At 53.3% G+C, this 26,174-nt stretch overlaps 1 protein-coding gene across 12 annotated transcripts in view; it reads right to left on the bottom strand.

The window, feature by feature from the left end:
* The window catches only part of RGS3 (regulator of G protein signaling 3), a 137,607-nt gene that overhangs the window by 31,530 nt on the left and 79,903 nt on the right, over nucleotides 1-26,174 (bottom strand). For 4 of the 12 annotated variants that reach the window (XM_077913011.1, XM_077913012.1, XM_077913015.1 and 1 more), the window contains 2 exons: nucleotides 22,947-23,069; nucleotides 4,990-5,148 (listed from right to left, as the gene is read on the bottom strand). In XM_077913011.1, coding sequence (XP_077769137.1) covers nucleotides 4,990-5,148; nucleotides 22,947-23,069 — 282 coding nt within the window. Of the gene's footprint in view, nucleotides 1-624; nucleotides 775-854; nucleotides 879-1,028; nucleotides 1,356-4,989; nucleotides 5,149-15,332; nucleotides 18,437-22,946; nucleotides 23,070-26,174 lie in introns of those variants that run through there. The other 8 variants (XM_077913013.1, XM_077913014.1, XM_077913016.1 and 5 more) reach the window with 5 other exon arrangements.

Here is a 26,174-nt window from a genome sequence, read left to right as displayed (position 1 = left end):
TTCTCAACCAGAGACAAGGGAGCAGGTGCAGGACCTCTCTCAAGGGGCTCAGGATGCTCCTGAGGCAGAGCATCCCTCTTGCACTTCCTGTGGACGTTTCAGCAGAAATCTCTCAAATCGGAGGCAGCCCCCCCACACTGAGGGCTGCCCCCCACCCCGTCCCGCCCCAGACCACCTCCTTCCCTGGCACAGAACCAGGCAAGATGGGCCAATCCCTGGTGCCTGGGCACAGTCAGCATCCCTGACGTGGTCACCAACGCGGCTGGCTGAAGGCTCCCTTCCCGTGCAGTGTCCCAACTTAGGGTCACCGAGCATTCCTTTCTCCCAGAAGGAAGACCCACCCGGCGGACCAGCCTAGGAGCGGGAAGCGGCACACAGCGGTGGCGTGCCCCTAGCCCCGCGGGGTCCCCCACCCTGAGACGGCCGGACCAGCAGACAGACAGACAGACAGACACAGATGCACACACGCGGAGCTGCCTCAGAGCAGCACACACGCGGCCGAGCCGCTACATGCCTGTCCATGGCTGCCCTGGGAAGGAACAATAGCAACGGGGCACTGGCCTGGCCAAGAGCCCCCCCCTCCCCCGCCTGCCGCGCCGTCCCGGCCCCGGCCCCGGCACCTACCCGCGCTCCTGCAGGGACCCGAGACCGCGGCCACCGCGCCGCTGCCGCCGCTCCCGCCGCCCGGGCTGCACCGGCTCCTGCACCGGCTCCTGCGCCGGCTCCTGCACCGGCTCCTCCCGCGGGCGGCGGGCGCGGGGCGGGCGGGGGCAGCTCCTGGCCGCCGGGCGAGGCAAGCGGCTCCTTCCCCAGACAGAGCTCCTTTGTGTCCGCAGAGCTATTTATGGACTTACCCAAGTTCCCCCGGGGAGCGGGACCTGCTGGGAGAAGCAGAACCAAATGACCAGGTTCCACCTCCCACATCTAGGTAGCGTTTTCAAAACCCTTGCATCACTCGCTCCTCCTCCTCCTCCTCCTCCTCCTCCTCCTCCTCCTCCTCCTCCTCCTCCTTCTCTCCAAACACACACCCTGTCCAGCAGGCTGCTGCCGCCGCTCGGGATTTCTTTCTTCCATTAAAGAAAACTCGGATTCCCTGAGCCACTTTCCCCCGAGGAGGAAGAGTGGGGTGTCTCAGGAAGTGTCCTGTCCTCGGGCAGCCGGTCCTTCAGCCTGCGACGAGCCCGGGCTCCGGGGCCGCACGCTCACGCTCACACTCACACTCACACTCACACTCACACGCACGGGCCCTGGCTCCCCTGGACCCGCCCCCTGGGGCCTGGGCTGGCCCCTCGAGTGCCGCTTCGGGAGGGGAGAGGCACCCATCGCTGACGGTGGCAGCCGCTGACACTGGGATCCCCCAGCCAGAGCACCCCACGGGCATGCTGAGGGGTCCCCGCCCCTCCCGCCGCTGGGGCGGTGCAAGGCCACTCCCAGCAGGATGGAGCCAATCGCCCGGGCTTCCCGGCACACCCCCACCCCCACCCCCAGCCGCTCACACCCCAGTAGGCGGCTGCAATTTAACGGAGGGTCCTGCAGCCAACGTGCCGCTGACTCGGAGAATGTCACCGCCTCGGGATGGGGGAGCAGCTGGCTGCTTCAGATCAGCGCCCAGCAGCACCATCCAGCGTGGCCGGAGCTTAGCTTTGTGTGTCAAACTCTGGACAGAAGGCATGGGACTTCCTCCCCCACAATGTGACCACTGGGAGGAGCACATTACAACAGCTCAAGAGTTAGGGCGACAAGTGAAGGAGACATCCATGCCTCACAGAGGGACCATGGGGGGCAGAGGAGAGAGCCCCGAGCTAGGAGGCAAGAGCCCCCAGATCCCGTTCCAGCCCCAGCACTGATGGGCTGGGTATCACTGGTCAAGTCCCTGCCCACCCCTGAGCCTTGGTTCTCTCATCTGTAGAATGGGGCTGACGACTCTTGACCTGCCCACCTGTGGGATCCAGAGAGAATTCAAGGATCCCATGCCAGGCATTATTCCCAGGACTTGGCCTTCGTTAACTCGCGAGATCCTCACCAGCACCTTGTGAGGCAGGGGCTGTTCTTACCCTACTCGTAGATGGAGAATCTCAGGTACAGGATGATAGTGGAAGTTGCCCAAAGGCACACAGCCAGTTGGCTGTGAAGCCAGGAGTGGAGACCAGTCAGGACAACTCTAGGGTGCCCGCCCCTAAGCCCTGCGTAGCCCACTGCTGCAGGAAGCTGCTTGGCCAGCACCAAGCTGTCTGATGTCGCAGCCAACCGCAGTTGGTTGTCTGATGTCAACAAATGCACTCGTGTTATGCCTGGGGCCCACGCTAGGGGTGACCCCCAAGGCAGCTCCAACCTGAAACTGCTTATGACCAGAGTAGCAGGCACACACGGGCTCCGTCGGCCTCTTTCCCACCTCACCCTGCGATGGCCCCCGGGACTGAATTGCTGTCCTGTGCCTCTTACTCTCCCTGTGTTAGTCTCAGTGTCTCTGAATGTCTATCTCCGCCCATCTCCTTGCCCGTCTCTGGCTCTATTCCTGTCTTATCTCACACATACAAGCACACGCACGCGTGCAGGTAGAAGAAAACATCCCATAGCAGGGGCGACTTGGAACAGCCCTCATCTGAGCAGGTCATTTACAAATTCCAATCAATACTTTGTCTTGTCGCTGGGGGCAGAGCCAAGGCAGTCCTGGCAGGGCCCAAGAATCTTCCAGATTGGAAGAGTGTCATCCTGCAGGCTCCTGGGAAGCAGGAACCACCTCATCCTGGGAAGCTAAGAAGATGAGTCTCAAGGGAGTCCAGTATCAATGGGGCTGCCCAATTTCCACTAGGGCTGAATTCCCGGTGCTTGGGATAAGTCTGCTTAGGGTGAAGAGCTTGAATGGGGGGTTCCTTAACACAGGAGGAGCCCCCGAGTTTCAGCTGGGTCTTCACCTCTCAATCAACAAATAGTTCTGGAGCACCAACCACACGCCAGGCTGTGTGCTGGGCCCTCGGGATGCAGTAGAGAATTGGCAGCCCCGAGCCCTGTACGCACAAAGTTTCGGAGGGACACACACCAGCCACACAGCCAGACTCGTGAGTGAGTCCGTAATTAGACACCGTGCCGTGATGGGCAGAGCCGCTCCGCCAACCCAGGGAGCGGGGTCCAGGACAGACGCAGAATGTGCTTGTCAATGCTCTGGACCACGAGGGTAATGAGGAAAGGGCCCAGCAGTCCCATGCCCAGAGACCCAGGAGCCTGCCAGACCAGGTAAGGGGGCCCACGCAGCCACTGCCCTCTGCCTCCCTGTAGCCGCAGACACAATCAGCCAAGCCGGGGGCCTCCCCGTGGGTAGCCTGGGGCAGGAGGGGGATTCACGGAGACTCAGGCTACCTCAGCCAGAAGGGCCCTGGGAGGCCTTCCACGGCTGTTTCCCATTTATAGACAGTAAAACTGAGGCTCAGAGACAGAGAGTGACTTTCCCAAGGAAACAGAGCAACAGAGTGGCAGGGCTGGGACCAGGGATTGCTCACTCCCGGTCCAGTGCTCCTTCCACTACACCTCAGTGCTCCTCAGACCTACCTACACGATGGTGCTGTTCAGCACAGGAGGACCTGGGATCCAGAGAACAGGGAGGTCTCGGTGGCCCACAGGCCATGGGGATCGGCACGTAGGCACTCAAGTCCTGCGCCCCATTTACTGATCCCCATATTTCATTTAAGAGACATTCATTTGACACTTCCCGTCAGAGCACTTCCCAATTATTGACTCATTAAACCCTCACATCCCTATTGGATATGATGTCTAATGTCCCCACTTGACAAATGAATAAACAGAAGCAGAGGGATTAGGATACTTCCTCAAGGTCACACACCAGCAAGTGCAGAGCTATGGGCCAAGCCCAGTCCACCCTGCACTGTGCCCTGCACCCCTGCGCAGGGCAGCCCCGTGCAACAGACGAGCCCCCCAGCTAGGTGCGAAGCTGGCTGGCTTTACTGCCCAATCAGGGAGGCAAATTTCTCACTGTTCGGATAGGCTGGAAGCTGCTCCCAGGGCTGGGACCTGTGAGGGTCAGCAGGAAGCCAGTGTGTATATGTACCTGCCGTTTCCGGGGGGCAGCACCCCTAGCCAAAGCCAAAGGCTCCAGAAAGGCCCTTAGGGCAATTCGGCAGCAGCAGGATGCAGGCCAGGCAGCTGGGCAGGCCAGTGCCCTGAAGCTGTACCATGGCAATGCATCCTCAAGGAAAGGAGGGCACTTGCCAAAGGCTACTTAATAAGTTTCCCCGTCCTGCCTTCCGATCCAAAGTCCACTGGGATTTTGTTCTGGGTTGGGGAGGAGGGAGATGCCGCTATGGCAGAAACTGGGCACAAGCCAGGGAGAGGTGTAGTCCCAGGAATTCCAGAGCATATGACAGACTAAGACCACCGCAGTCCCCACTAGCAGCTGCTCCGGCTTTCATTCTCCCTGGAACATTCCCCCTGGAGAATGAAAGAGTCAGGTCTGTGCTTGGGTGTCAGGGCAGTGAGAGCCTGGGCCAGGGTACGCTGGCTCGATCCTCTACAGAGCCCTGCTCCTGCCCCATCCTGCTAGAGAAGAGTATGACAAGCCTGGGCGGCCTCAGGAGACTATAGAATTATCTGCACACCCTCACCCCAGCCCGAGCTTTAAATCTGCTAACCCACTTAGGAATTTCTGGGCCTTTACTCAGTGAGTATCATATCCCTGGTTTAGAGGTCTATGGGTTGTGTTCAGAAAGGCCTCGCCACAGAAGAGTCAGCCAAGACACATTTATCTGTTATTTCGATAAACACTGAACCCCTACATGTGCTGGAGCCTGTGCTTGGGGCTATGGACACAGGCAGGCAGGGAAGCAGCCCCCTCCCAGAGATCTGAGCTGGAGGGTGAGCATCGCTGACCCAGGCGCTGATGCTGCAGGCAGGAACTGTCCTGCCGTATTCTGGCCTCTGTGACCCTGATGCCAGGGTAAGGGACTTGCTCTCCCACTGCTTGCTAAGAGCACATACCTGGCTCTTCCTGGTGGTACTAGCCTTGTTCTTGGGGTACGCGCTACAAGTGGTAAGGTGGGGCAGGTCACAGCAGGTACTCCTCAAGTTCAAGTTCATGGGGGATTCTGCAGAACCCAGGTGAGTTCCTTCCTCCTTAGTGGCTTCAGCTTTCCATCCCTAAAACGAGGCCAGAGAGGGGTGTCCAGGGGGCCCAGCCCAGCTCCCCTGCCCCTTTCAGAGACCAGTCCCAGGTCCCTCCGGGCTCTCTCACGGAAAGAATGAGTTCAGCCCGTGGAATTCAGAAAGAGCACAGACTTTGGAGTCAAATAAAAAAACAATCTGAATGTGAGTTACCTTGGGCAAGTTTTTAATATCTCTGAGTCTCAGCTTCCTCATCTGTAAAATAGGGCTATTACCATGTGTCTCACTGTGCCCAGTGGAGGACCAAATGAGGTGGTGCAGGCAAAGTACCCAGCACACAGCCAAGTGTGTGAGGACAAGTAAGTAGCAGCACCATGGCTACTGTGTCGTCATTGCTGTGGCCATCCTCTGAAAAGGACCGAATTCACCTGGAGAGGGCTGATGTGAAGAGTCAAATGTGAAAGTATCTGCTGAGCACAACAGAGGAGCAGGGCCTAACATGGTACCTGGCATGTACTCAGAGCTGACAGTCGTTCCCATTTATTGAGCAACAGGTCCACCTTACAAAGGGGGAGACTAAGGTATGGAAAGGTCCCACGGCAGAAACAATGGCCCCAAGGCCGATGCTCTTCACCTGTGCGCTCTGCCCCCAAGTCCTTCTTGCCATCTTCCTCTGCCTCAGTAGCTTCAGGCATCAAGGGCAATTCCCAATCTGCTCCCGGGAGCTCGATCTCCCAACCATAGTGAGGAGAAGCCCACGTGTGGTGAAAGCCGGGAGACCAGATGTCCACCTGCAGAGCCGAGCCGGAGAACTCTCCCTGGCTGGCTTCTGCCTCCAACCTGGGCGGGCACACATCGCTGACGCCTCGGTAGCAGCAGCCTGACCTGAAGCAGCTGCAGAGGTACGGGGTGGCCAAGGGCCAAGACCATCTGCCTTCCTGGCTGCAGTTCACCCAGCCACATGCAGGCCAAAGATTTCAGGCTTTGGAGAGCAATCCTCAATTCACCGCGCTTGTGCCAGCTCTGGGGTCAGGCAGGGTCCCGACTTACCGAGTTCCTGGCTGGCATTCAGCACAGAGCCACCAACCCAGATATGTGGAGGCCGGCCCTGTGACCTTGGCTGCTAGATACAGCGCCTCCTGAGTCTACTCACTGCTCGGACTGCTGGGCTTGGGCCCACCACAAAAGAGGGTCAGCGGAGGAAAGATGGGACTGAGATGCTGGCTTTGCTGCTGTCTTCTCTGAGATCTAGGGCGAGGCCAATCTGCTCTCTGGGCCTCAACTTCCCTGTTTCTAAAATGGGCCCTGGGATCTGACTAGGTCAGTGCTACTCAACGTGGTCTGCAGAATCGCGCAGATCCGCAAACTTCTTGTTGCTGCTTTGCCACGCAGTGAGCATCAAAATCAAAAGTTTGGAAAGTTTTGTAGCCATTTGACATCTCCATGATACCCAAGCGCAAGACCAGTGGACTGCCCTTACTGAATAGGGCACAAGGCTGGTTCAGGTGTTAGCACACCAGATGAGAAATCACGGTAGTGTGAGTTTTATGAAAGCATAAGGCCCTTTACCACAGGTGGTTTAAGAAGCCCTGATCTGAAGGTTCTTGTTTCCATGAGAACCCACTAAGGAGGCCTCCATCACAGTACCTGCACCTGCAGTGGGATTCATGAACCTGTCACCCAAACTGTCCCCTCTCCACTGCTGCTGCCTTAGAAAATGTCACCACCATTCACCTGTTTGCCTAAGCCAATAGAAGCTGAAAGAGCTTATCTGGTCAGTACCAGGAAAAACCACCAAGGAGAACAAACAGCTAGAAATGATCTGGGGACATTTCTAAATTCCAAAGAATGGAAAGAGAAATCCTGCTTGTTTCCATAAAGAAACTTTAAAGGATCAACTGAGTATGGCACTTCTTACAACACTAAATGCTGGAATGCCAGAGCGTCGCTCTCAAGTTTCTGGAGGAAAAGGAGTGCTAGCCTAGAGTTCTCTACTTAGAGAAAGGATGACTCAAACATGAGGGCAAATATTTTCAGACTTAGAAAGACTAACTGTGCCACCCACAGACCCTTTCTGGAAAAATTATTCAAGAGAGCTCTCCAGAAAAAAAAATGAATCCAAGTCAAGGAGTCAAGAACGAGATGGTGTGGTATCTGTGAGATGGGAAAGCAATGAAGTCAGAAACATTTATACACTTAACCACTGATACCATAATTGAGGAGTTAAATGCAATTTAAATAAATGACTCTTAAAACATAACAGGACTAATGTCTGAAAACGATAATAATCAGAAACTAAAATTCCAGATGATTTCAACCATCCCTGGGAGGCACAGAGGAAAGCAAAGAGAAGTATAGGTTAGCTGACACATTCACTAATGGGTAGTCAGAGGTGAGGATAAACTATTCTAGATCTGGTGTCATGCCTGATATTGAAATATGTTTATGGAGAAGGTAAGGGTAAAACCTCTGGCAGACTAGAATTCAGGGGTAGAATTTCAGAGGAAATTTTGCGGAATAATGGGAAGGCAGCCTTGGGATGTATACTACTACTGCTACCATATAGCTGTAATTAATTAAGTCTTAACCTGCTGTAGGAATAGACATATTAATGAGGAGGAGGGGGTAAAACTTAAAAAATAAACCATATAGTTTTGGGGGGGGTGAATATTATATAATCCTGTGGTAAATACCACAACCCCAAAGGCAAAAAAAAAAAAAAAAATTTTTTAAATTTATAGATACCATTAGTCATCAGAAAAATGCAATTCAAAACCACAGCAAGATACTACTTCAAACCCACTAGGATGGTGTTGGGTTTTAAAATGGGAAAATAACAGTGTTATCCGAGAGGATGCGGAGAAATTGGAACCCTCATACACTGATGCTGGGGACATAAAACCATGTAGTCCCTTTGGGTAACGTCTAGCAGGTCCTCCGAAGGTTAAACATAAAGCTGCCATTTGATCCAGGGGTTCTAGTGCTAGGTGTATGTTCAAGAGAAGTGAATACATATGTCCACACAAAAACTTGCACGCAAGCATTTATGGCAGCATTATTCAAAGTAGCTAAAAGGCAGAAAGAACTCAAACGTTCATCAACAGATGACCAGACAAATAAAATGTGGTATATCCAGGGATCCATCCATGCATCCATGAAATATGATTCAGCCACAGAGAGAAATGAAGTACTGGCACATTCTATAACATGGATGGACCCTGAAAACATGACGCTGAGTGAAAGAAACAGCCACAAAGGCCAAATATTATAGGATTCCATCTATAGGAATTGTCCACAATAGGCAAACCTATAGAAGCAGAAAATGTCTCAGTGGTTGCCTTGGGTTGAAGGAGATGGGGGGTGGGGGTGACCGCTACAGGGTATGGTTTCTTTTGCAGATTCTAATATTGATTGTGGTGATTATTGCACAAGTCTGTGAATATATCACATTGAATTATATACTTTGAATAAATGCATTCTGTGGCACAAAAATAATATCTCAACAAGCTGCTACCAAAACAACTTACAGACAAGACTATCTATCAATCTGAGACATCTGTAGTTTTAAGCAATAATAAAAAATAAAAAATAAAAAATAAAATATCCTTATTAGGGGATCCCTGGGTGGCTCAGCAGTTTAGTGCCTGCCTTTAGCCCGGGGTGTGGTCCTAGAGTCCCGGGGTCAAGTCCCGCATCAGGCTCCCTGTGTGGAGCCTACTCCTCCCTCTGCCTGTGTCTCTCTCTGTATCTTTCATGAATATATAAGTGAATAAAATCATTTTAAAAAATCCTTATTATATAAAGAGCTCTTGTCAACTAATAATTAAACTGTAAGTAGCCCAATTTAAAAAATGTACAAAAGACTGGAACAAACGACTCACAAAAGAGGCAACGTAAGTGACTAAAAGGCAAATAAGTAAATATTTAACATCTCTAGTAATCAGAGATGCCCGGGTGGCTCAGCGGTTGAGCGTCTGCCTTCGGCCCAGGGCGTGATCCTGGAGTCTTGGGATCGAGTCCCACATCGGGCTCCCTGCAGCGAGGCTGCTTCTCCCTCTGCCTGTGTCTCTGCCTCACTCTCTGTGTCTCTCATGAATAAATAAATAAAATCGTAAAAAGAAAAAAAGATCCTCTCTCTCCCTGCCTGTCCCTTTCCCTGCTCCTCTCTAAAAAAATTTAAAAATAATAAATAGAGGCACCTGGATGGCTCAGTTGGTTAAATGTCTGCCTTCAGTTCAAGTCATGGTCTCATGGGTCCTGGAATGGAGCCCCATGTTGGGCTCCCTGCTCAGTGGGGAGTCTGCTTCTCCCCATGCTCGTGTTCTCTTTCTCAAATAAATAAATCTTTTTAAAATATAAATAAATAAATAAATAAATAAATAAATAAATAAATAAATAAACAAACAAACAAACAAACCAACCTTGGTTTCAGCTCAGGTCATGATCTCAGGGTCTGGAGATCAAGCTGTGCATCGGGCTCCATGCTTAGCGCAGAGCCTACTTGAGACTCTCTCTCTCCCTCTCCCTCTGCCCCTACCCCTGCTTGTGCATGCATGTGCGCTCTCTGTCTCTCTCTCTCTCAAATAAATAAATAAAATCTTTAAAGTACTGACCATAAATCAGTACAACCATTCCAGGGAGTCATTTAACAATGGGTATCAGGAAGCTTTTTTACAAATACACACCTTCTGCTTGGAAATGCTACTACCTGGAATTTATTCTTTTTTTTTTTTTTTAAGATTTTACTTATTTATTCATGAGAGACAGAGGCAGAGACACAGGCAGAGGGAGAAGCAGGCTCCATGCAGGGAGCCCAACATGGGACTTGATCCTGGGTCTCCAGGATCACACCCTGGGCTGAAGGCGGTGCCAAACCACTGAGCTACCGGGGCTGCCCCCCTGGAATTTATTCTAAAAAAAATATTCATTTATTCAACAAATACTTGTGGAGGGTCAAACATGTACACTGGATGATGCTGGGGATACCAAGATATGCCTATAAGGATTTTTATCTTAGGTTTTTGTAACAGTGAAAAATTGGAGAGGCACCTGGGTGGCTCAGTTGGGTGAGCCCCCGGGTCTTTGTTTCAGCTCAGGTCATGATCTTATGGGTCATGAGATTGAGCCTGTATAGGACCCCTTGCTCAGTGGGGAGTCTGCTTGAGATTCCCTCCCTGTGCTCCTCCCATTCATGCACACACGTTCTTTCTCTCTCTCTCTCTCTCTCTCAAATAAATAAATAAAATCTTTAAGAAAAAGAAAAGAAAAATTGGAAACAACACAAATGTCGAACTACTGGAGATTATTTAGATAAAACTATTTCGCCTACACAATGAAATACTCCCCAGATGCTGTAGAAGAATATTTATTGACATGGAAACATGGATACACTACATTGCTGAATGGAAAAAAACAAGTGAGAAAGTTGTGTGCATCAGTTGTGTGCACCAATTTGCAAAGTAGATATATGTGTGTATAAACAAATGCCTGACAGGATACACCCCAAAATGTTAACAGTGGTTATCTCTGGGTGTTGGGATTAAGAGTGAACTTCATGTCCTTCTTCTGGTTCAACCGTATTCAATGTTTTCTTCATAATAAAATACAAATCACTTTTGCAACAACATGACAAAAAGTCACCTGCATTTAAAAAACAAACCAACAAACGTCTGCCACGCCTCCACTGGTAGAAGCCCCAAGAAGGGGGGTTGCAGGAAGTCAAGCCTGTGCTCATGCTTGATTTAGCGATGACAGCTAGCAGTGCTGAGTACCTCCTACATTCCAGGCACTTTGCACAGCCCAAGAATCCAGTGGGATAGGGGTCCTCATCTCATTTGACAGATGCTAGGTGGCCCACTACTAACAGCCCAGCTAGGGAGAAGCAGAGCTGGGGTTTGAACCCAGGCCCCTGCCTCTACCTTAGCTGGGTCTCCTTGTTCCTGAGAAGGGTAGAGAAAGGTCCTGAGCTAGTAGGCCCTCTGTCCTATAGGCCTTTGTCTGCCGTCCCTGCAGACAGTCCAGAAGGCGACAGAAGAGCAAGTTAGCAAGGGTGGGGACGCCGGCAAAGGGAAGGCGTGGCGCTGGAAGGCCCACTGGCAGAGGTCAGGGCTTGGGGCAGACTAGCCAGTGCTCCTCGCCTGCTGGGCGACTCTCAGGAAGCCCAACCACATCCGGCCCCAGGAGTTCCCAGGCCCTGTGCACGCCCAGAGGCAGTGAGAGAAAACCTCACAGACTGCAGCTGCCCTGCTGAGCAGCAGGGGGAAAAGAGTCTGCCAGCGGGGACCTCCTCCCTGGGCTCGGTGACTGCTCTCCAGTCCTTTCCCCTCCTGGGGCCTAGTAGGGCCTCCTCTTCTGTGTGAGGACGGGGTGTGAGGGTTGATGGCTCCAGGACCCTCTCAGATCTCAATCCTCTCAACCTGCGGCTCTTCCTCACATAGGGCCTGGCAGGAAGAGGAAGGGGGTGAGGCGCCCCACCCAGCTCCCAAAGGAGCCCCCTCCTCTTCCCCTCAGCTCCATTCCCACCACTATTTTTAGAACACAGCACAGGGAGCATCTCCACCATGCTCGGAGCTCCAGGTAAAACAGCAGCCCCATTCATTCTGCTCGGGCGGGAACACAGCAGGAATTTATAGACCAGCCAGCCGACTAGACGACCTCCCCACCACGCCATTAGCCAGGCCATTTCTCACTAGTTCCATTACAGCCCCAAGTGGTGACTTAACTTTTCCTAATGACAACAAAGTGAGCCGAGTGAGACAAGGAGAGCATCTCTAGGACATCTGTGCCCCTCCCTGCCCCCAACCTGGTCGACTCTTCAAAAGTCACTAAAGAGGAACACTGGCCTAGAAACGAAAGGCTTGGGCCCCACTTCCAGTTCTAGCACCAACTGCTTGGCTCTTGGCCAAGTTCTTGCCTCTCTTTTGGTCTTGGTTTCTATAAATCAGCTTGTTCGTCAACTGATCTTGGTGTGGGAAGAGGGAAGCTTTTCAGTTCCACATTCAAAGGTTCAATGGTTCTATCAAAATTCTAGTCATTCATAAAATATTCATCGGCTTTGGGGTATGTGTTGAGCTGTGTTCTCAAAGTCCATCTGAGAGTTGATTATGGACCTCAGAACGCATTCTCCCACTGAAAACTGTGTTATAAGTGGTGGTCGGCTTCTTAGGCTAGCCTACTTAACCCTTAATGTTCTTCCACAAGGAGCAACAGCCAAACACTATCAGAGGAAGCCACTCACATTTAAAAGACACTGTTGGTAGAAAATTTACCTGGAGCAGTGTTTGTATGAAAGAAGACGCACATTAAAGGCAATAAGAAGAAGTCAGTGGTGACTTCTGGGGCGGAATCTGAAAGAGATTTCTGATCACACGAGAATGAAAGGCCCCGCATTTTGGTTACCATAAATTCCACTTGAAAGTTAGCCTCAGGCCATGGGCCCTTTCCCAGTTGGAAAGGTTAAAAGAACATAAGTGCCCACATATATATGTGAAGTTCAAACAAAACAGTCGGTGAGTAGAAAGGAGGAAAGAAGAGGGGAGGATTTGGGCTTGGAAAGCTCCTTGTACTGGCTTCCCAGGGCCCAGTCCAGAAGGAGGCACCTTGGGGTAGGGAGGAGTCAGGAGTGTGCTTATAATTTGTGTACCTATGACAGGGATCCCTTCCTGTACAAGATCCGTAAGTATCCTTATGTGTCTCGAGTACATGGTGAATACTAACCACATACAGCATTTGCATATATTCACAGCTCCTACATCTTGTTTCAAAGTGAAGACCAGAACGTCTGTTTTCTTTCTTCCTTTAACCTGCTTGCTATCAGGGTCCCGAGGCTTTGAAGATGATTCCTGGAGCTCATCTAGACTCAACTGCCTCATTTTTCTTGGTAAAGAAACCAATGATCAGAGAGATAAAGTAATTTGCCCAAAGTCACACAGTACGTTACCAATAACATCAGGATTCAAACCAAGATCCTCAGAATCCTACTCTGGTTTTCTCCGAGGGCAAGGGGTTCAGTGAGAGGGGAGCTCCACACACCTGGGGAAGTGAACCATGGGAGCAGCTCTGGTCAGTTCTCCTTTGCCTCTGAGGATGCCAGGAGTCAGCACGGAACACGGTCGTATCCGTGACCCTGAAATCAACCTGGCCAGATTGTTTACTAAACCAGGTGGGGTTCCGGGCTCTGGTCTCACCAAGTGGAGGCGCAAGAGACAAAGCTCTGAGCCAAGACAGTCAGGAGACTTAACTTGGCCACTAACAGTGTCCCATGACCATGGCCAGCTCACGTCCCTTGAGACTCAGTCTCCTCATTTAAATTCTAGAACACGAGAGGCTTGAACCGTCTGACCCAAATCAATTCCACGATATCCCCTGAGCATGTACGAAGGACGGGGCAGTAACAGAGTAAGAAATCGATAAGATATGACTGCCACTGGCTCCCAAAGAACTCACAGTCTTGCAGATGAGACATATCTGCTTAACACACCGTGCTAAGGATGAACAGAATACCACGGGAACAGAGAGAAGGAAGCGATGACTTCTGAGACATGCCCGAGATCGATGTCTCAGGAGAGGGGCCAGGCTTTAAAGGTTGAGGATTGTGCCGGCAGGGACAGCAGAGGACGGCAGGCCACCTCTGGGAGGACGGCTAAAACATGAATGTGCACAGGGAGTCTGGAGAAGGGTTGAAATAATCCAGTGTGGCTGGGCTGCAGCCCCAAAGCAGGAGCATGGTGCACCCAGGGAGAGGCTTGAGAACCAAGAGGAGACCTGGGCTTTATTCTGACAATAGCCTCCCACGTGGTCTGGAAGCAGCTTGGACGATCTGTGATTGCCAGAAGGCAGTAGTACAGAGCAATCCAAAGCAGGTGCTCGGCAGCTGGGCCGCCAGGTTCCGATCCTAGTTACCGCAGCTGTGTGACCTTGGGCAAGTTTCTTAATTTCTCTAAGATGCAGTATCTTTGTCTAAGTTGACTGTAAGGAGAGTAGGTGTGTAATGGGGATAATGAACCTCATGAGGGCCGGAGTGAGGATTAAAGAGACAATAGATAGAGGTCACGGTGTAAGTGCTCATCGAACCACCTAGAGTTATTATTCTACCCTTAAAACCAAGGACCTGGGAACAACTGCAGGGTGGTGGCCTTGTTCAGAGGAAGGCTTGAGGGAAGATAAGGTCAAGACAGGACGGAGAGTAAGGTTGCCCTGTCTTCGTTAAGAGCTAAAACAAAAACAGCGCCATGGCTCAGGTGAAGAGCGAGGTGGCGACATGGGCTGTCTGTCCAGAGGCAGACGGGCAGCAAGCAGGGCTGGGGAGAAGGCTGGAGACACAGGAAGACAGGTGAGCCTCTTCGGGAAAAGCCTGCTTTCCGGGGGGATATCTGAAATCCAGCCCAGATGACTCCCAGTTACTTGGGGTTGAGAGTTGGAACTAGTCAATTAACAAAATCTGGGCCCAGAATGCAGTGTGGACTCTCTCCCTGCCCTTGATGGGGCTCGGGTCAAGGGCTCAGGTCCTAAACCTAGAGCTGTCCCTTTCTGCCTCTGGCCACAGTCCTATTGCTGCTGGGTACCCAACTCTGTGTCTGCGGGCCAGTCCTCTGGAAGGCCAGACTCGAGAGGGGAAGGGGCATCAGCCCACCACCCTGGTGCCCCCTGAGAGCCAGTCTCCCTTGCCCTTCACATCAAATCTGGTGTGAAGCTCTTGAGCTTTTTGGGCTACCCCTCAGACATATGAACTCTGGAAGCTTTCTCCACTATGTGGAAAATTAGACATCTCATTCATTTGGAGGACAAAGCATCTCCTCTAGAGCTTAAAGGGCCACAGCTTCTACATGCAGGATATCATCCACCTGCTTCTTCCAGAAGGAGATTACTGACTTCTCGGCTTCCATCCCCTTTGCATCTGGGAAAAGCAGTGGGTCAGGTGGAAGGGTTTCAGCTTGAAGATTAGTTCAGCCTCTTACTAGCTGTGTGACCTTGGATAGGTCATTTCATTTCTCTGAGTCTCAGTCCCTTTCACCTGTACCCAGAGGCTGCTGGAGGCCTGGGGATCCTGATTGCCATCCCCGGAAGGCTCTGCTGTCCCTATGGGGAACCCTTGCCCAGACTGCCTCCGCCCTCACTCTGCAGACCCCACTGGGTGCCGTGTGTGAGAAGTGAGGGCTTTGGTCTCAGAACTTATGAAAACATTTTAAATAAAGAATTTAAATAAGCAAACAAACAAGACCTACATAAAGAAATGTCATTATTTCCAGCAGGTCCCAGCTCGCCAGCAGAGACCGGGCATGGCTACTTAAAGGAGAGAGAGAGTTTCAAAAGACCCAGCGCCTGAGACCTAAGAAAACACGGGATCAGAGGGTGTGAGGGGAACTGAAAGGATCACTTTGTATTCAAATCGCACAGATGGCCTTTTCAACAATCAGTGGTGTGCTCCCGTCCTCCTGGCTCCCAGGCCCCAGACACCAAACCAAGACAATCGGGCCATCAGGAAAGAGACCATTGTGTAAGGCTTCTTAGCATGATTTATGTGGAGGGCGGGGCCCAGCATGTTTCCCGTGATTATGACTCTCAGATGCAGCTTCCAGAGCGTGTCCATCATCCTGGAGGCACTGGGACCTGCAGAGCAGCGGCCACCCCATCATATTTCATCTCCTCGGGCCCGTGGAGCCAAATTAATTGTTTCATCGATTTGAGAGGCAGAGATGCAGCGGCACTGTGGCTCGCCACGGTCCCCAGTGAGATGGGCTCCCGGCGAGGAGATGCCCCAGAAGCCGTGTCCGCTCCTCCCGGCAGCCAGCCGAGGACCCCAGCAAGGAGCACCACTCAAGTGGGCAGCTTGTCAGGACGAGCTGGGAGGAAAGCCCTGTCCCCGGGGCCCGATGTCGTGTTCTGATGCTCCATTTCCCTGTGGCCAGAGCTCCTGTCCTCCGCACCTGTCTGGTGGGCGGACGTGGGTCACCGCGTCCTGCAGAATCAAGCTTGCTGCCTTCCCAGACAGGCGATTCTCCTGGGCCCCACATCCCCCTTAATGTCATTTCATAAGGGAGTCCAGTGAAATCAAAGTGCAGCTTCCTGTCTGGGCAGACACGGCTGCTCCGCCCCTCGGAATGAACCCTGCGGGCTGAGTCCGGGCCCGCGGACACCGTGTAGCCCTCGCCCCCGCCGCAAGCGAGCAAGCGAGCTGCAGGCCGAGCCTGTCGCCCTGCTGGGCTGGGGCATCAGCTTGGTCACCGGCAGATACATTCCATCCCCTGTTCTGATCTTGCCTAAATGGGAGGTGAGGGACGTATTCTCTTCTGGGCCATCCTTCTTGGAGTTCAAGTGGCCACAGCAGGTGAGCAACCTCATCAGACGTAAGAGCCCTCCCTAATGACATTGAGAAGGTTTTACAGGACACGATGCAGAGACCATCCAAGGTCCAGGGGCTTCTCTGGCCTGAGCCATCATCTCTCTAGCCTCTTGGACCCCTTTTTTCTACACAAGTGACCATGGTCCTACACATATCTTTTGTGTTCGAGCTCTATTACTCAGACCTGTGACCTCTGGCTTCCCTCCTTCTAGGTCTTGGCAGTTAGAGAAGAGTGTGAGAGCTGTCCAACCCCGGGTTCCAGGTGGTGAGCAGGCTGGGCTCTCATCACTGTCTCCTAATAGGTCTTCCTTTAGCTGGGCCACACCTAGCCCCCACCCCTGAACCGTGGGAGCTCGGAAGCAAGCAGACCTAATCGGCTTCCAGAGAGCTGTGTCGCAGCTTCCTGTCCAGCCATTCAGCACAGGATGGAGACAGCACGGCAACCCCTGCCGAGGCCTGGGGGCTGTGAACTTTACCACCTGGGCCAGGTGAAAGCCCCGTGGCTCCCAACTTCTAGGGTCCTTCCTAGAACTCAGCCCTCGTGCCTACCCAGGCCTGGCTGGGAGGAGGCTCTGTAAAGAAGGCTCCAGTGCTCATGTGCATCACTGAGAGAACAAGACAGAGTGGAAGAGACACTGGGGCCGGGAGCTGCGGGGGGGGGGGGGGTGTCAGGGAACTCTCTCTTCTCATCCCAGAGCCTCCACCGTATCCCAGGATCTGGAAATTCACATGTTTACCTCTCCAACCACTATCTGGGACAGGCCATCACTGGCCCTCATCTGGAAGACTGGAGGGACCCCCTCACTGATCTCTTCACACCCACTTGGGTGCCACCTTGGGCTCTCTGATCTTCTAGAAATGTACCTGAGACTGACTCCCTTTCTCAAAAGCCTTCAGTGGCTTCCCACTGTATCTAGAATGACACCAGCGAAACATTAACCACCGCGGCCCTGCATGATCTGGCCCCCACCCAGCTGGTCGGCCTCCTCACTCAGCTCTGGCCACACCGGCCTGGCTTCTGTCGGCCCCAGCATGGCAAGCTCTTTCCCATCTCAAGTTCTCTCCACAGGATGTTCTATTTGCCTGGAATGCTCCTTCCAAAATCCCTGACTGGCTCCTTTCTGGCCTGCAGGTCTTGACTTCAAAGGGATGATATTCCCTACCCAACCCCCTAGCCCCGCTCCCCACAGCAATCTAAATCATATTCTCTCTTAAAGGAATCCTTTTCTTCATCAGTTTGTAATCATGTGTGTGTACGTGTACGTGTTGCGTGTGTGTTGGTGTTGAGCTATTTAATGCTCACTCTCCTACTAGAACTGAAATCATGACAAGAGTGGAGGCCATATCCACCTCATTCTCCACAGAATCCCTAGCTCCTAGCCCAGAGCCTGGCACAAAGTAGATGCCCCCCCGCCCCACCCCTTCAAAATATCTGCTGCATGAAGGAAGGAAGGAATGAGAACAGATGAAGAAGCGATTGAGTGGGGACATCCTCTGGCAGTGGAGGCCGAGGCCATGGTTCTCCGTCAGGGCTGACCTCTGCCAACCTCTCCCGCTGCCCCCAAGGCAGGCACTGGAGTCATGGGAAGCCCAGATACTATTTCTTCTCCTTTTTCCTTGTAGGGAGAAAGTTTGAGTCTTCTCCATTTGGAACTTTCTGATGCCAGTCTGCACGTGCCCACAGGGCCGCTCATACCACTGTGGTCCTTCTGATGCCAGTCCACACACACCCGTGGGGCCACTGCCTTCAGGTGACCCTAGGCCCACCATCTTGGTCCTCCGCTTTGGGTCCAGTTGAGGTGAGGTTACTGTGTGGTAGGGGATGCCCAACAAAGGGTTAAGTTGCCAGAAGCAGAGTCCCGCCCTTGGGTTTGCTCAGCCAATCAGAGTCTGTCCTGATGAGGTAAAGCTTCTATCCTGGGTAGCATTGGTTGAGTTGGCCGGCCCCATCTCCTGCTGGAGAGAGCCATAAGGGTGGAGTTTCTGTGGAACCAGACAGAACTGGAATTAGCTCGCTGTCTACTCTTGCCGGGGCTGCCTGACTCCAGGACCTGTCCCTGTTCCTTTCTACGGAGCTCGGACAGACCCTGGCACCTCCGGGGCCCCGCCTCTAGCTGACCAGTGGAGATGACAAGGCGTCACTTGTGGGAGAAGTCTCAGAGCCAGAGCAGACACAGGAGGCCTCAGTTTCCCTGCCTGGGCCCCGCAATACAGCAGGTGGTTACCAGGCAGTGACATGGAGCGGTCATCACATGTGCTCAGAGCAGCAGCATTCAGCTTCAACAAGCAAGGCCACTAGATGAATCTTCCTATATAAACATAGCTTTGAAATGGTGACAAGAGCAGCTAGTTCATGGAGTTCTTCTTGTGCACACATGACCTGAGTTTAATCGTCAGGAGAACCCTGTCAATCCAGCCACTTTACTGATGAAAACACCTGAGCCTCAGCCAGGCTCGCTGCCTCACCTGAGCTCACAGAGTGCCAAGACTTTACACCCCCCATACCACTTGCCGTTTTACTTGTGAGCAATCTGTTGGCATATCTGTCTCACCACTGGACTGCGATCTCGCAAGGCAAGAGTGTGGCGGATCCATCCGTGCATTCCCACCGTGGAGTCCAGGGTGCACCCAGAGAACAGAGCAGTTACCTGCTGCCCTGCGTTTCCTCTCATATGCCTGGTGGCTGTCGGAAGCCTACTCTCCTCAGGCTTCCCGTGTCCCAGGCCAGCGCTGTGCATGTAGTGGGGGCTGGTTAGAGAGTGGACGATGAATGTGCAGCCCAGACCACTCTGGACCTCACTGGACCGCTCTTAGGACCCAACAGGCACAGCCTTTAAAGCATGGAGTGCCATTCCTAGTCACCTCTGCCCAATTAAAAGAGAGTTCCGGGATGCCTGGGTGGCTCAGCAGTTGAGCATCTGCCTTCAGCTCAGGGCGTGATCCCGGGGGTCCTGGGATCAAGTCCCGCATCCACCTCCCTGCGAGGAGCCTGCTTCTCCCTCTGCCTGTGTCTCTCATGAATAAATTAAATAAATAAATAAATAAATAAATAAATAAGAGTTCCATAGGACAGGTCTCATCCATCTCTGCGACCCCAAAGAACCTAACCTAGTGTCTGGCACAGAGCAGGCATTTATTATGTATATTTGAATAACCAAAATAACATGCAACCGTTTGTCCCTACTGACTTAGAATCTCAGCAGCCACAGGCGGGACTACCCGTGAGTTATTATTCTACAGTAGAAGCATGCCAGCACACCCCGTGGCCGGGAGTCGGGTAAAAGCTATCCCAGGCAGAAGAAAGGTAGGTTCCCTCCAGGAATAGATGCTGAAGCAATGGGCAGAGTTCTGATGAGAAAGAAGGGTGTGGTGAGTGGAAGGAAGCTGGTTCATTCACTCCTACAGAGAGAGGCAGAGCTTACACAGGCTGACTCAGGGCAGCTCAAAGTGAGCTGAAAAAGGCAACGGAGCTCCCAGAGAAGGGGTATGGGCTGGACGCTGCCTGCCTCGTTGTGTCTGCACTACCACAGCTGGAGCCCACCCCCGCCAGCAACCCCCAGGCACCTCAAGACAGCACCGAAAGCCTGTGACTGTCCCACCCCTGAGAGGGGACCCAAGGACCTGGCCCCTACAGGCCGTAGAGTTCACAGGCAACCAAGTCATGCGGAAATCATCCAGAGACTGCATGACCCCAGGCCCTCCGTGATAATCTTCCATGGTGAACTTTCAGGAAGATCTCAAAGTTCAAAAGCAAGAAAGGGCCAGCTGACCTATGCACGAGTGGGACTGCTGAGGAAGCAGCTGCCAGAGGTCACACGGCAGGTAGTGGCACACCCGCCTCTCTTGTTCTTCGAATCCATCTTCTCCGACTTCCCTCTACCTTTTCCAATAAGCATTTCATGTTCCCATTTATGTTTTGTAAATTTGGAAAGAACTTTGCAACCCTTGAGAGGTGTGAGGGTCCCCCATTCCAAGGTTATCGGCAGACGCTACTGAACAGGGTTGAGAAAGGGCAGCATGGGACTTTGGGGAGTAGCCTTGCAAGCCCCTCTTTCCCCAGAGAGGCATCTGAGTTAGGGCAGGGAACAGCCTGGGCAAAGGTTTCCCTCATGCAGCAGAAGGCGGAGCATTCTCAGAAAGAACAAAGAAAAGGCATTAAAAAAAAAAAAAAAAAAAAGGCATGCTACTCAGTCTGGACAAATCAATCAAGTGAGACTTTCTGCCTAAAGAACAAGACGCTGGGGCCTGAGCTTTGCCTGGCCTTCCCTCTTCTCTCTCCCTGGAAGTCAGCAACCTTAGCAGAATGGCTGTGGCCCCACCCTCGGCAAGGTCCTTCATGGTCACCTCTGAGGCTGCCAGGACCCGGAGGAGCTGAGGGCAGGTGTGGGTTGGCTGGATGGCCACCAGGCCAAGTTGCTAAGGATGCGAAAGCCCTCCTGGAGCTCCATGGGACTGGAGAAAGTCATAGTTACCAGAAAGTCTCTCGGGGAGCTTTTTGTAAATGACCAGGAGGACTAAGTCACTAAGACTCCTTAAGTGGGTACGGTGGGGGTTAGGGGTGGGGGAGGTTGGGCTTGAGACCCCAAGGGGCCTCCAGGCCGAACAAAAGATGGTCACGTAACTGCCTTCTAAGGAAAGTGGGCCAGTGGGGTGTGCAGGACGGCAGCAGGGTCGGGTTCTCAGGCAAGGAGGCGGTTCTGAAGTTGTCCCCATGCTTTAACCTCCTCCACCCAACACACAGTTGCTCCATTAAAAACACACGTGTAAAGCGTTTTGATTTGAAGAGGTGTCTAACTGTGGCCAGCCCAGGGTGCCCATGGGTCTTGGCATGGCCCTGAAGCCAGGCCCCAGCCGCTAGGGCCCTTCTGGTGTCAGCCAGCCACATCCACAGCCTGCAGGGCCCAGAGCCTGTCTCAGAAACTCAGACCCTGTTCAATCGCTCAAAGTGTCCTCCCAACTGAAGATGGAGAGATCGCCCGAGGCGCTGAGAGGATGTTGGCAGCACACTTCAGAGCCTGCAAACTCTGAAGTTGAAGCAGAAAGAATTCTTCCCCCCCAGACTAGAAGGAGCTAAGGCCAATAACATAAGAAAGCTGGGGTGGGGGTGGGGCATGAGTTCAGCCATGGATCCTCCCAGGGACTGGCCCAGCGAAGAGAATGGCCTGGTTTCTGACTGTGACCAAGCCAAGCAGCCTACAGCCTCCGCCACAGGTCTGTGTTCATAGAAGAACCCGGAGGTAGGAAGGTAGCGACAAGGAGCCAGGGCAGAGGTGGGGGCAGTGCACTCCCCACCACTGTGGTTGAGCGCCTGCTGCATACCAGGCACTGTGCCGTGAGCTGTGTATGCACCATCTCATTTGACTCTCCCGGCAGCCCTTTGGAGGAGGAACTGTTGTTCCCAGATGAGGACACCAAAGCACTGAGTAGTAGAGCGACTTGCCCAAGGTCACACCGCCAGTCAGCAGTAGAGTGTGATTCAAAGTCCATGCTCTTCCCACTATCCTCCCTCCACAAAGTTACTCTTGCCCCCTGCCAAGTATAAAACAAAATAATTTCCACGTCTGAGATTCCAGAATTCTCAGACAATCATTCCCTTCCTTAGGGGATAGCTGGGGAGCTGCTGTCCCCCACGGCCGCTCCAGAGGCTGCCAGAAACCTCCTGCCTTAGCAGGCCTGTCCCCGCAGCCCCCATATGCCCGCTGAACGCACAGGGGAGAAGAAATAGGGCAGCCAGTCTACCGACTGCCACGCAGTTTCATTCATCCTCTCCCCCTGAGCCAGCAGACCAACCACTCAGATCCTTACACAGCCAACCAGACCAAATCCCCAAATGGCCAACACTCTCACCAGAGAAGTCACCTGCGTGACTCACAAATGGGAACTACAACTGTGCCTTGTGGTTGGCATGGAGCCGACAAAGGGCAAGGCTGTGATCTGGCTCCCATCCCCTCCACGGGCACCGGGCCAGCTGAGGGGCGCCTATCCCAGGTCAGCCTCTGCTGGGAGGCCCTAATCTTCCCGGATGCTCTGCTGGCCAGCACCCAGGCCCCAGCAAACTCCACTTGGGTCCACTTGGCCGTGGCCTGCATCAAACTAGACAGCTTCTGACGCAGATACCTCCTCCCAAAGATGCCTGCCCTCGGCCAGTGTTAAACACCAGTGTGCTCCCCCTGGGCACGACATGCCAGGCAGCAGCAGGCCAACCCAAATGAGACCTGGCCATAGGCAAGCCATCGAACAGAGCCGAGAACGGATGGCCATGCCCCATCAGGCTCTGTCACTCCACCTGAGCAATGCAAAACCGACTCTGTAGACCCAGTGAGATGCCAAAGGGGAGAGACATTCAAGCACAGGCGTCCCTGCCGAGGGCTTGCTGCTCAGATCCAAGTCCTAAGCTGACGCTGGTCCCAAGCTCAAATCGGAGCCATGAGGGTCGAGGCTGGCCGAGGGGAAGCCAGGCAGCCAGGGCTGTGGCCACCGGTGAGGCCCTTACCTTGCTCTCCAGGGGCGAAGCGGCCAGCTGTTGCTGCTTGGCGATGTTCTCCGACAGGCACCAGCACACTCTCTTCTTCTGCTCCTGCGAGTGCGCTTCCAAAGTGAATAAGCACTCTGCCTTCTGACGTCAGGGAAAACAGAGAAAAGGATGGTCAGGGCTGCTCCCTGGTTCAGGGGGCTCCCAGGCCCCAGCCCATCCCTGGGCTCCAGAGGGTGAGGCTGCAGCAGGGAGGGGAGGGCCCACTAAAAGCCACAAATGCACACTAATCCCCAGTGACATCGAGGCAGCCAGAGGAGCAGGGAAGCTGGTTCGGGGGCCAGCTGGCGAGGGAGCGGTGTGCCCGCGGGATGGGGGGAAGGGCGGGAGGCGTTGGTTCCCAACACAGTGGAGGCCTGTGGAGAGCCACAGGACAGAAATGGTGAGGTCACCCCCGGGGACAGGCAGCACAAGGCAGCAGCTGGGGGAGCACAGGGGAACCCAGAGGGCCAAGGTCTCCAGGCTTCTGACGCTCTGTGGAGCCCAGACCCCGCTCCCGCTCACACGGCACCCCCTCCCCCACCTTGGTGCAAGATCTGATCACAAGGGCAAGGTTAGATGAGCAGGTGGACAGACGTACCAACAGAACTCAGACAGAAACTCAGGTCCCTTGAGAAAGTCTTTGGCAGGTGCAGTCATGTGGCCCCTACGGCCGTACTAGTGCCTGGCACGGGAGCCGGGGGCGCCCCAGGGCTCCTCAGCTCCGTCAGGTGCAATGACAGACTCTAGCCCGAACGCTGCTGTCATTCCAATCTCATCTTGCCATGTAACCTTGTTAAGTGCAGTCTCGTCCCCCCAACTAGACTAGAAAGTCCTTCCAGAAAGGCCTTTTCCATCTGGGCCCAGCACGGTGCATGGCCAGTGATGGCCTCGGTAAGCTCTGGCTCCCGGAGGGACTTCGGGATGAGGTCAAAGGCAGGCCGGCTTTGGCACAAGCACCAGGGCGCTGCCTGCTGAGACCCAGGGAGGGGGGCCCCCCTGGGGCAGGGGTGGGGATGGGGGTAGCTGGACCATGCTGGGGGGAGGGGCGGGGGGGCAGTCCAGCACGCCCAGAGCGATCATCCACTCTAGAACACTCTGGTCAGGGGACTGCAGGCTCTTTCTGACTCCACTGGAATTTGATTATAACCTCACAGGGCTGCGATTACATGAGCTCTGCCGGGGAGCTGAGAGCATGGGCTGGATGGCTTGGAACAGAGAAAAGGGCAGTGTTTCTAGGCAGTCCTTGTTCCTCGGACTTCTATTGCAGTCGTTCTCGGAGGTCCACAGCTAGGAGGAAGTGGCAAGGATTGAATGAATCCCAGCCTTGCCACTTCCTAGCTGTGGACCTCAGGAAAGCCTGTCAGATGCCAATGGTAATGACATCACCCCCTCTTGGTGCTCGTGAGCGAGCAGGGAAGTCACGAGAACAGTCCGAGGCCTCGACAGAGAGCAGCTACTGTTGTTATTACTCAGTCCTTTGCTCACTTAATAAATATTTACTGAGCGCCTGCTACATGTCAGAGGCTGTACTAGGTCGTGGGGGGGTAAGAAGCAAGTAAGAGACACGGAGCCCTGGCCCTCAGGTTGGGGCAGAGACCATAAACCATTGAACAATGGAATAATATCATTACCAATTGTGAAAAGGCCAAAAGGGAGAGGTTCTGCTTGAGCCTGGTGGTCAGAGAAGGCCTCTCTGCAGGGGTGGCATTAGGGTGAAGGCCTGAACCATATAGGCCGGCGAGGCAACTGCTTGGGAGAAACTGTTCCAGGCAGAAGGAACAGCGCATGCAATGGCTCTGAGCTGGGATGGCTACCAGCATCTTCGACTAGCATGCAGGGACGTTCACCCAACCCTTCAGGGTGGGGTCAGCTCTCATGCTAAGTGTTCCCAGCATGCCAGCCGTTCCTTCCTGCCCCAAAGTGCTCAGGCGCTGGTCTTCCTAAAAGCATCAGAGAGGGAAGAAATCACCACCCTTTGGCTTCAGAGAACTGGGCAGATGTGATGAGGCAATTGTCCCACTTAACAACAGATTCCCTCCACTTCTCAGAACCACCCCCCGCCCCCAGTCTGCTGCAGGGGAAGGACAGGCCCAGCAACAAAGACCCCAGGATTCCCCAGAGGGAAGCCAGCTAGGGCAGGACGTGTCTCACCATGTTCCCCGGCCAGGTGAGGGGTGAGGCAAGGACCATGGTCCCTTCCAGCCTAGACAGGCCATCTCTCCACAAAGCTGGCCCTGCCTCGACCTAGCGTTTTGGGCTTCAGCACATCACTTAACCTCCCAGAGCCAAACCTCTTCTTCTCTTTCTGTTCCAAAGCAGGAACTCTGCCTTAATAACAATTCATTTTCTCTAATTATCAGTTTTAAAGAGCGCTTTCCTTTTTTTTTCTTTTCTTTTCTTTTCTTTTTTTTTTTTTTTTTTTTAAGAGCGCTTTCCTATCCATGCTCTCATTTTGATCTCGACAATCTCATGAAGAGGTAGGAAGGGCTTAGATGGTTGCTCCCAAAAGCAAGGGAGGGGAAAACCATGGCTCAGAGCATGCAATGAGAACTAAGGGCTCCTCCAACTCTTATTGCCAGCAAGTCCCAGAAGCAAGACTCAAAGCCTTGGAGAAACACCCGCTGAGATTTCATCCCCCAAACCTGAGAGGCCCCTAGGAGGCCTGCTGAGTCACTGCCCCCTGGCAGGAATGCTCCCCCTTGCAGACTGGGCCCAGAAGCAACCAGAGCACGAAAGCCTTCAAAGAGCCCTGCCAGCCAGTGGGTCTCAGAGCAGCTGCAGAGCTCACTGGTAACTTTTTGTACTACTCTACACTGCTCTGAGCTCCAGGATCGTGTGCCTTTCTACAGAAGTGCAGGAAAGCCTCCCCTCACAGTGAGAGGGCTGCCGGCAAACTCATCTTGAGTCACCACCACCCCCCACATGCCATACCCCACACAGTGCTAAGCACTTCGCCAGGGGGGTCTCAGTACTTCCAATAACCTTGCAAGGTAAAGGCTGTGATTATCTCCATTTTACTGACAACCACAAGAACCACTTCCTCTTCCTTGCCCTGTAGATAATCTCTTTTTAGAAAATCGTGTTTCTCCCTGCCTGGGATGGTGACCATATGACCTATCTCAATGTAGAGTTCAGGGCTGAATCTCTGGCTCTGAGAGCTTGAAGCTGAAAGCCCCATAATGCTAGAGAATCCAGAAGCCTTCTGAG

This window comes from Canis aureus, chromosome 10, assembly GCF_053574225.1.
Source record: "Canis aureus isolate CA01 chromosome 10, VMU_Caureus_v.1.0, whole genome shotgun sequence".
In the NCBI taxonomy this organism is placed as follows: domain Eukaryota; kingdom Metazoa; phylum Chordata; class Mammalia; order Carnivora; family Canidae; genus Canis; species Canis aureus.
This window is presented reverse-complemented; position numbering and strand designations above follow the sequence as displayed.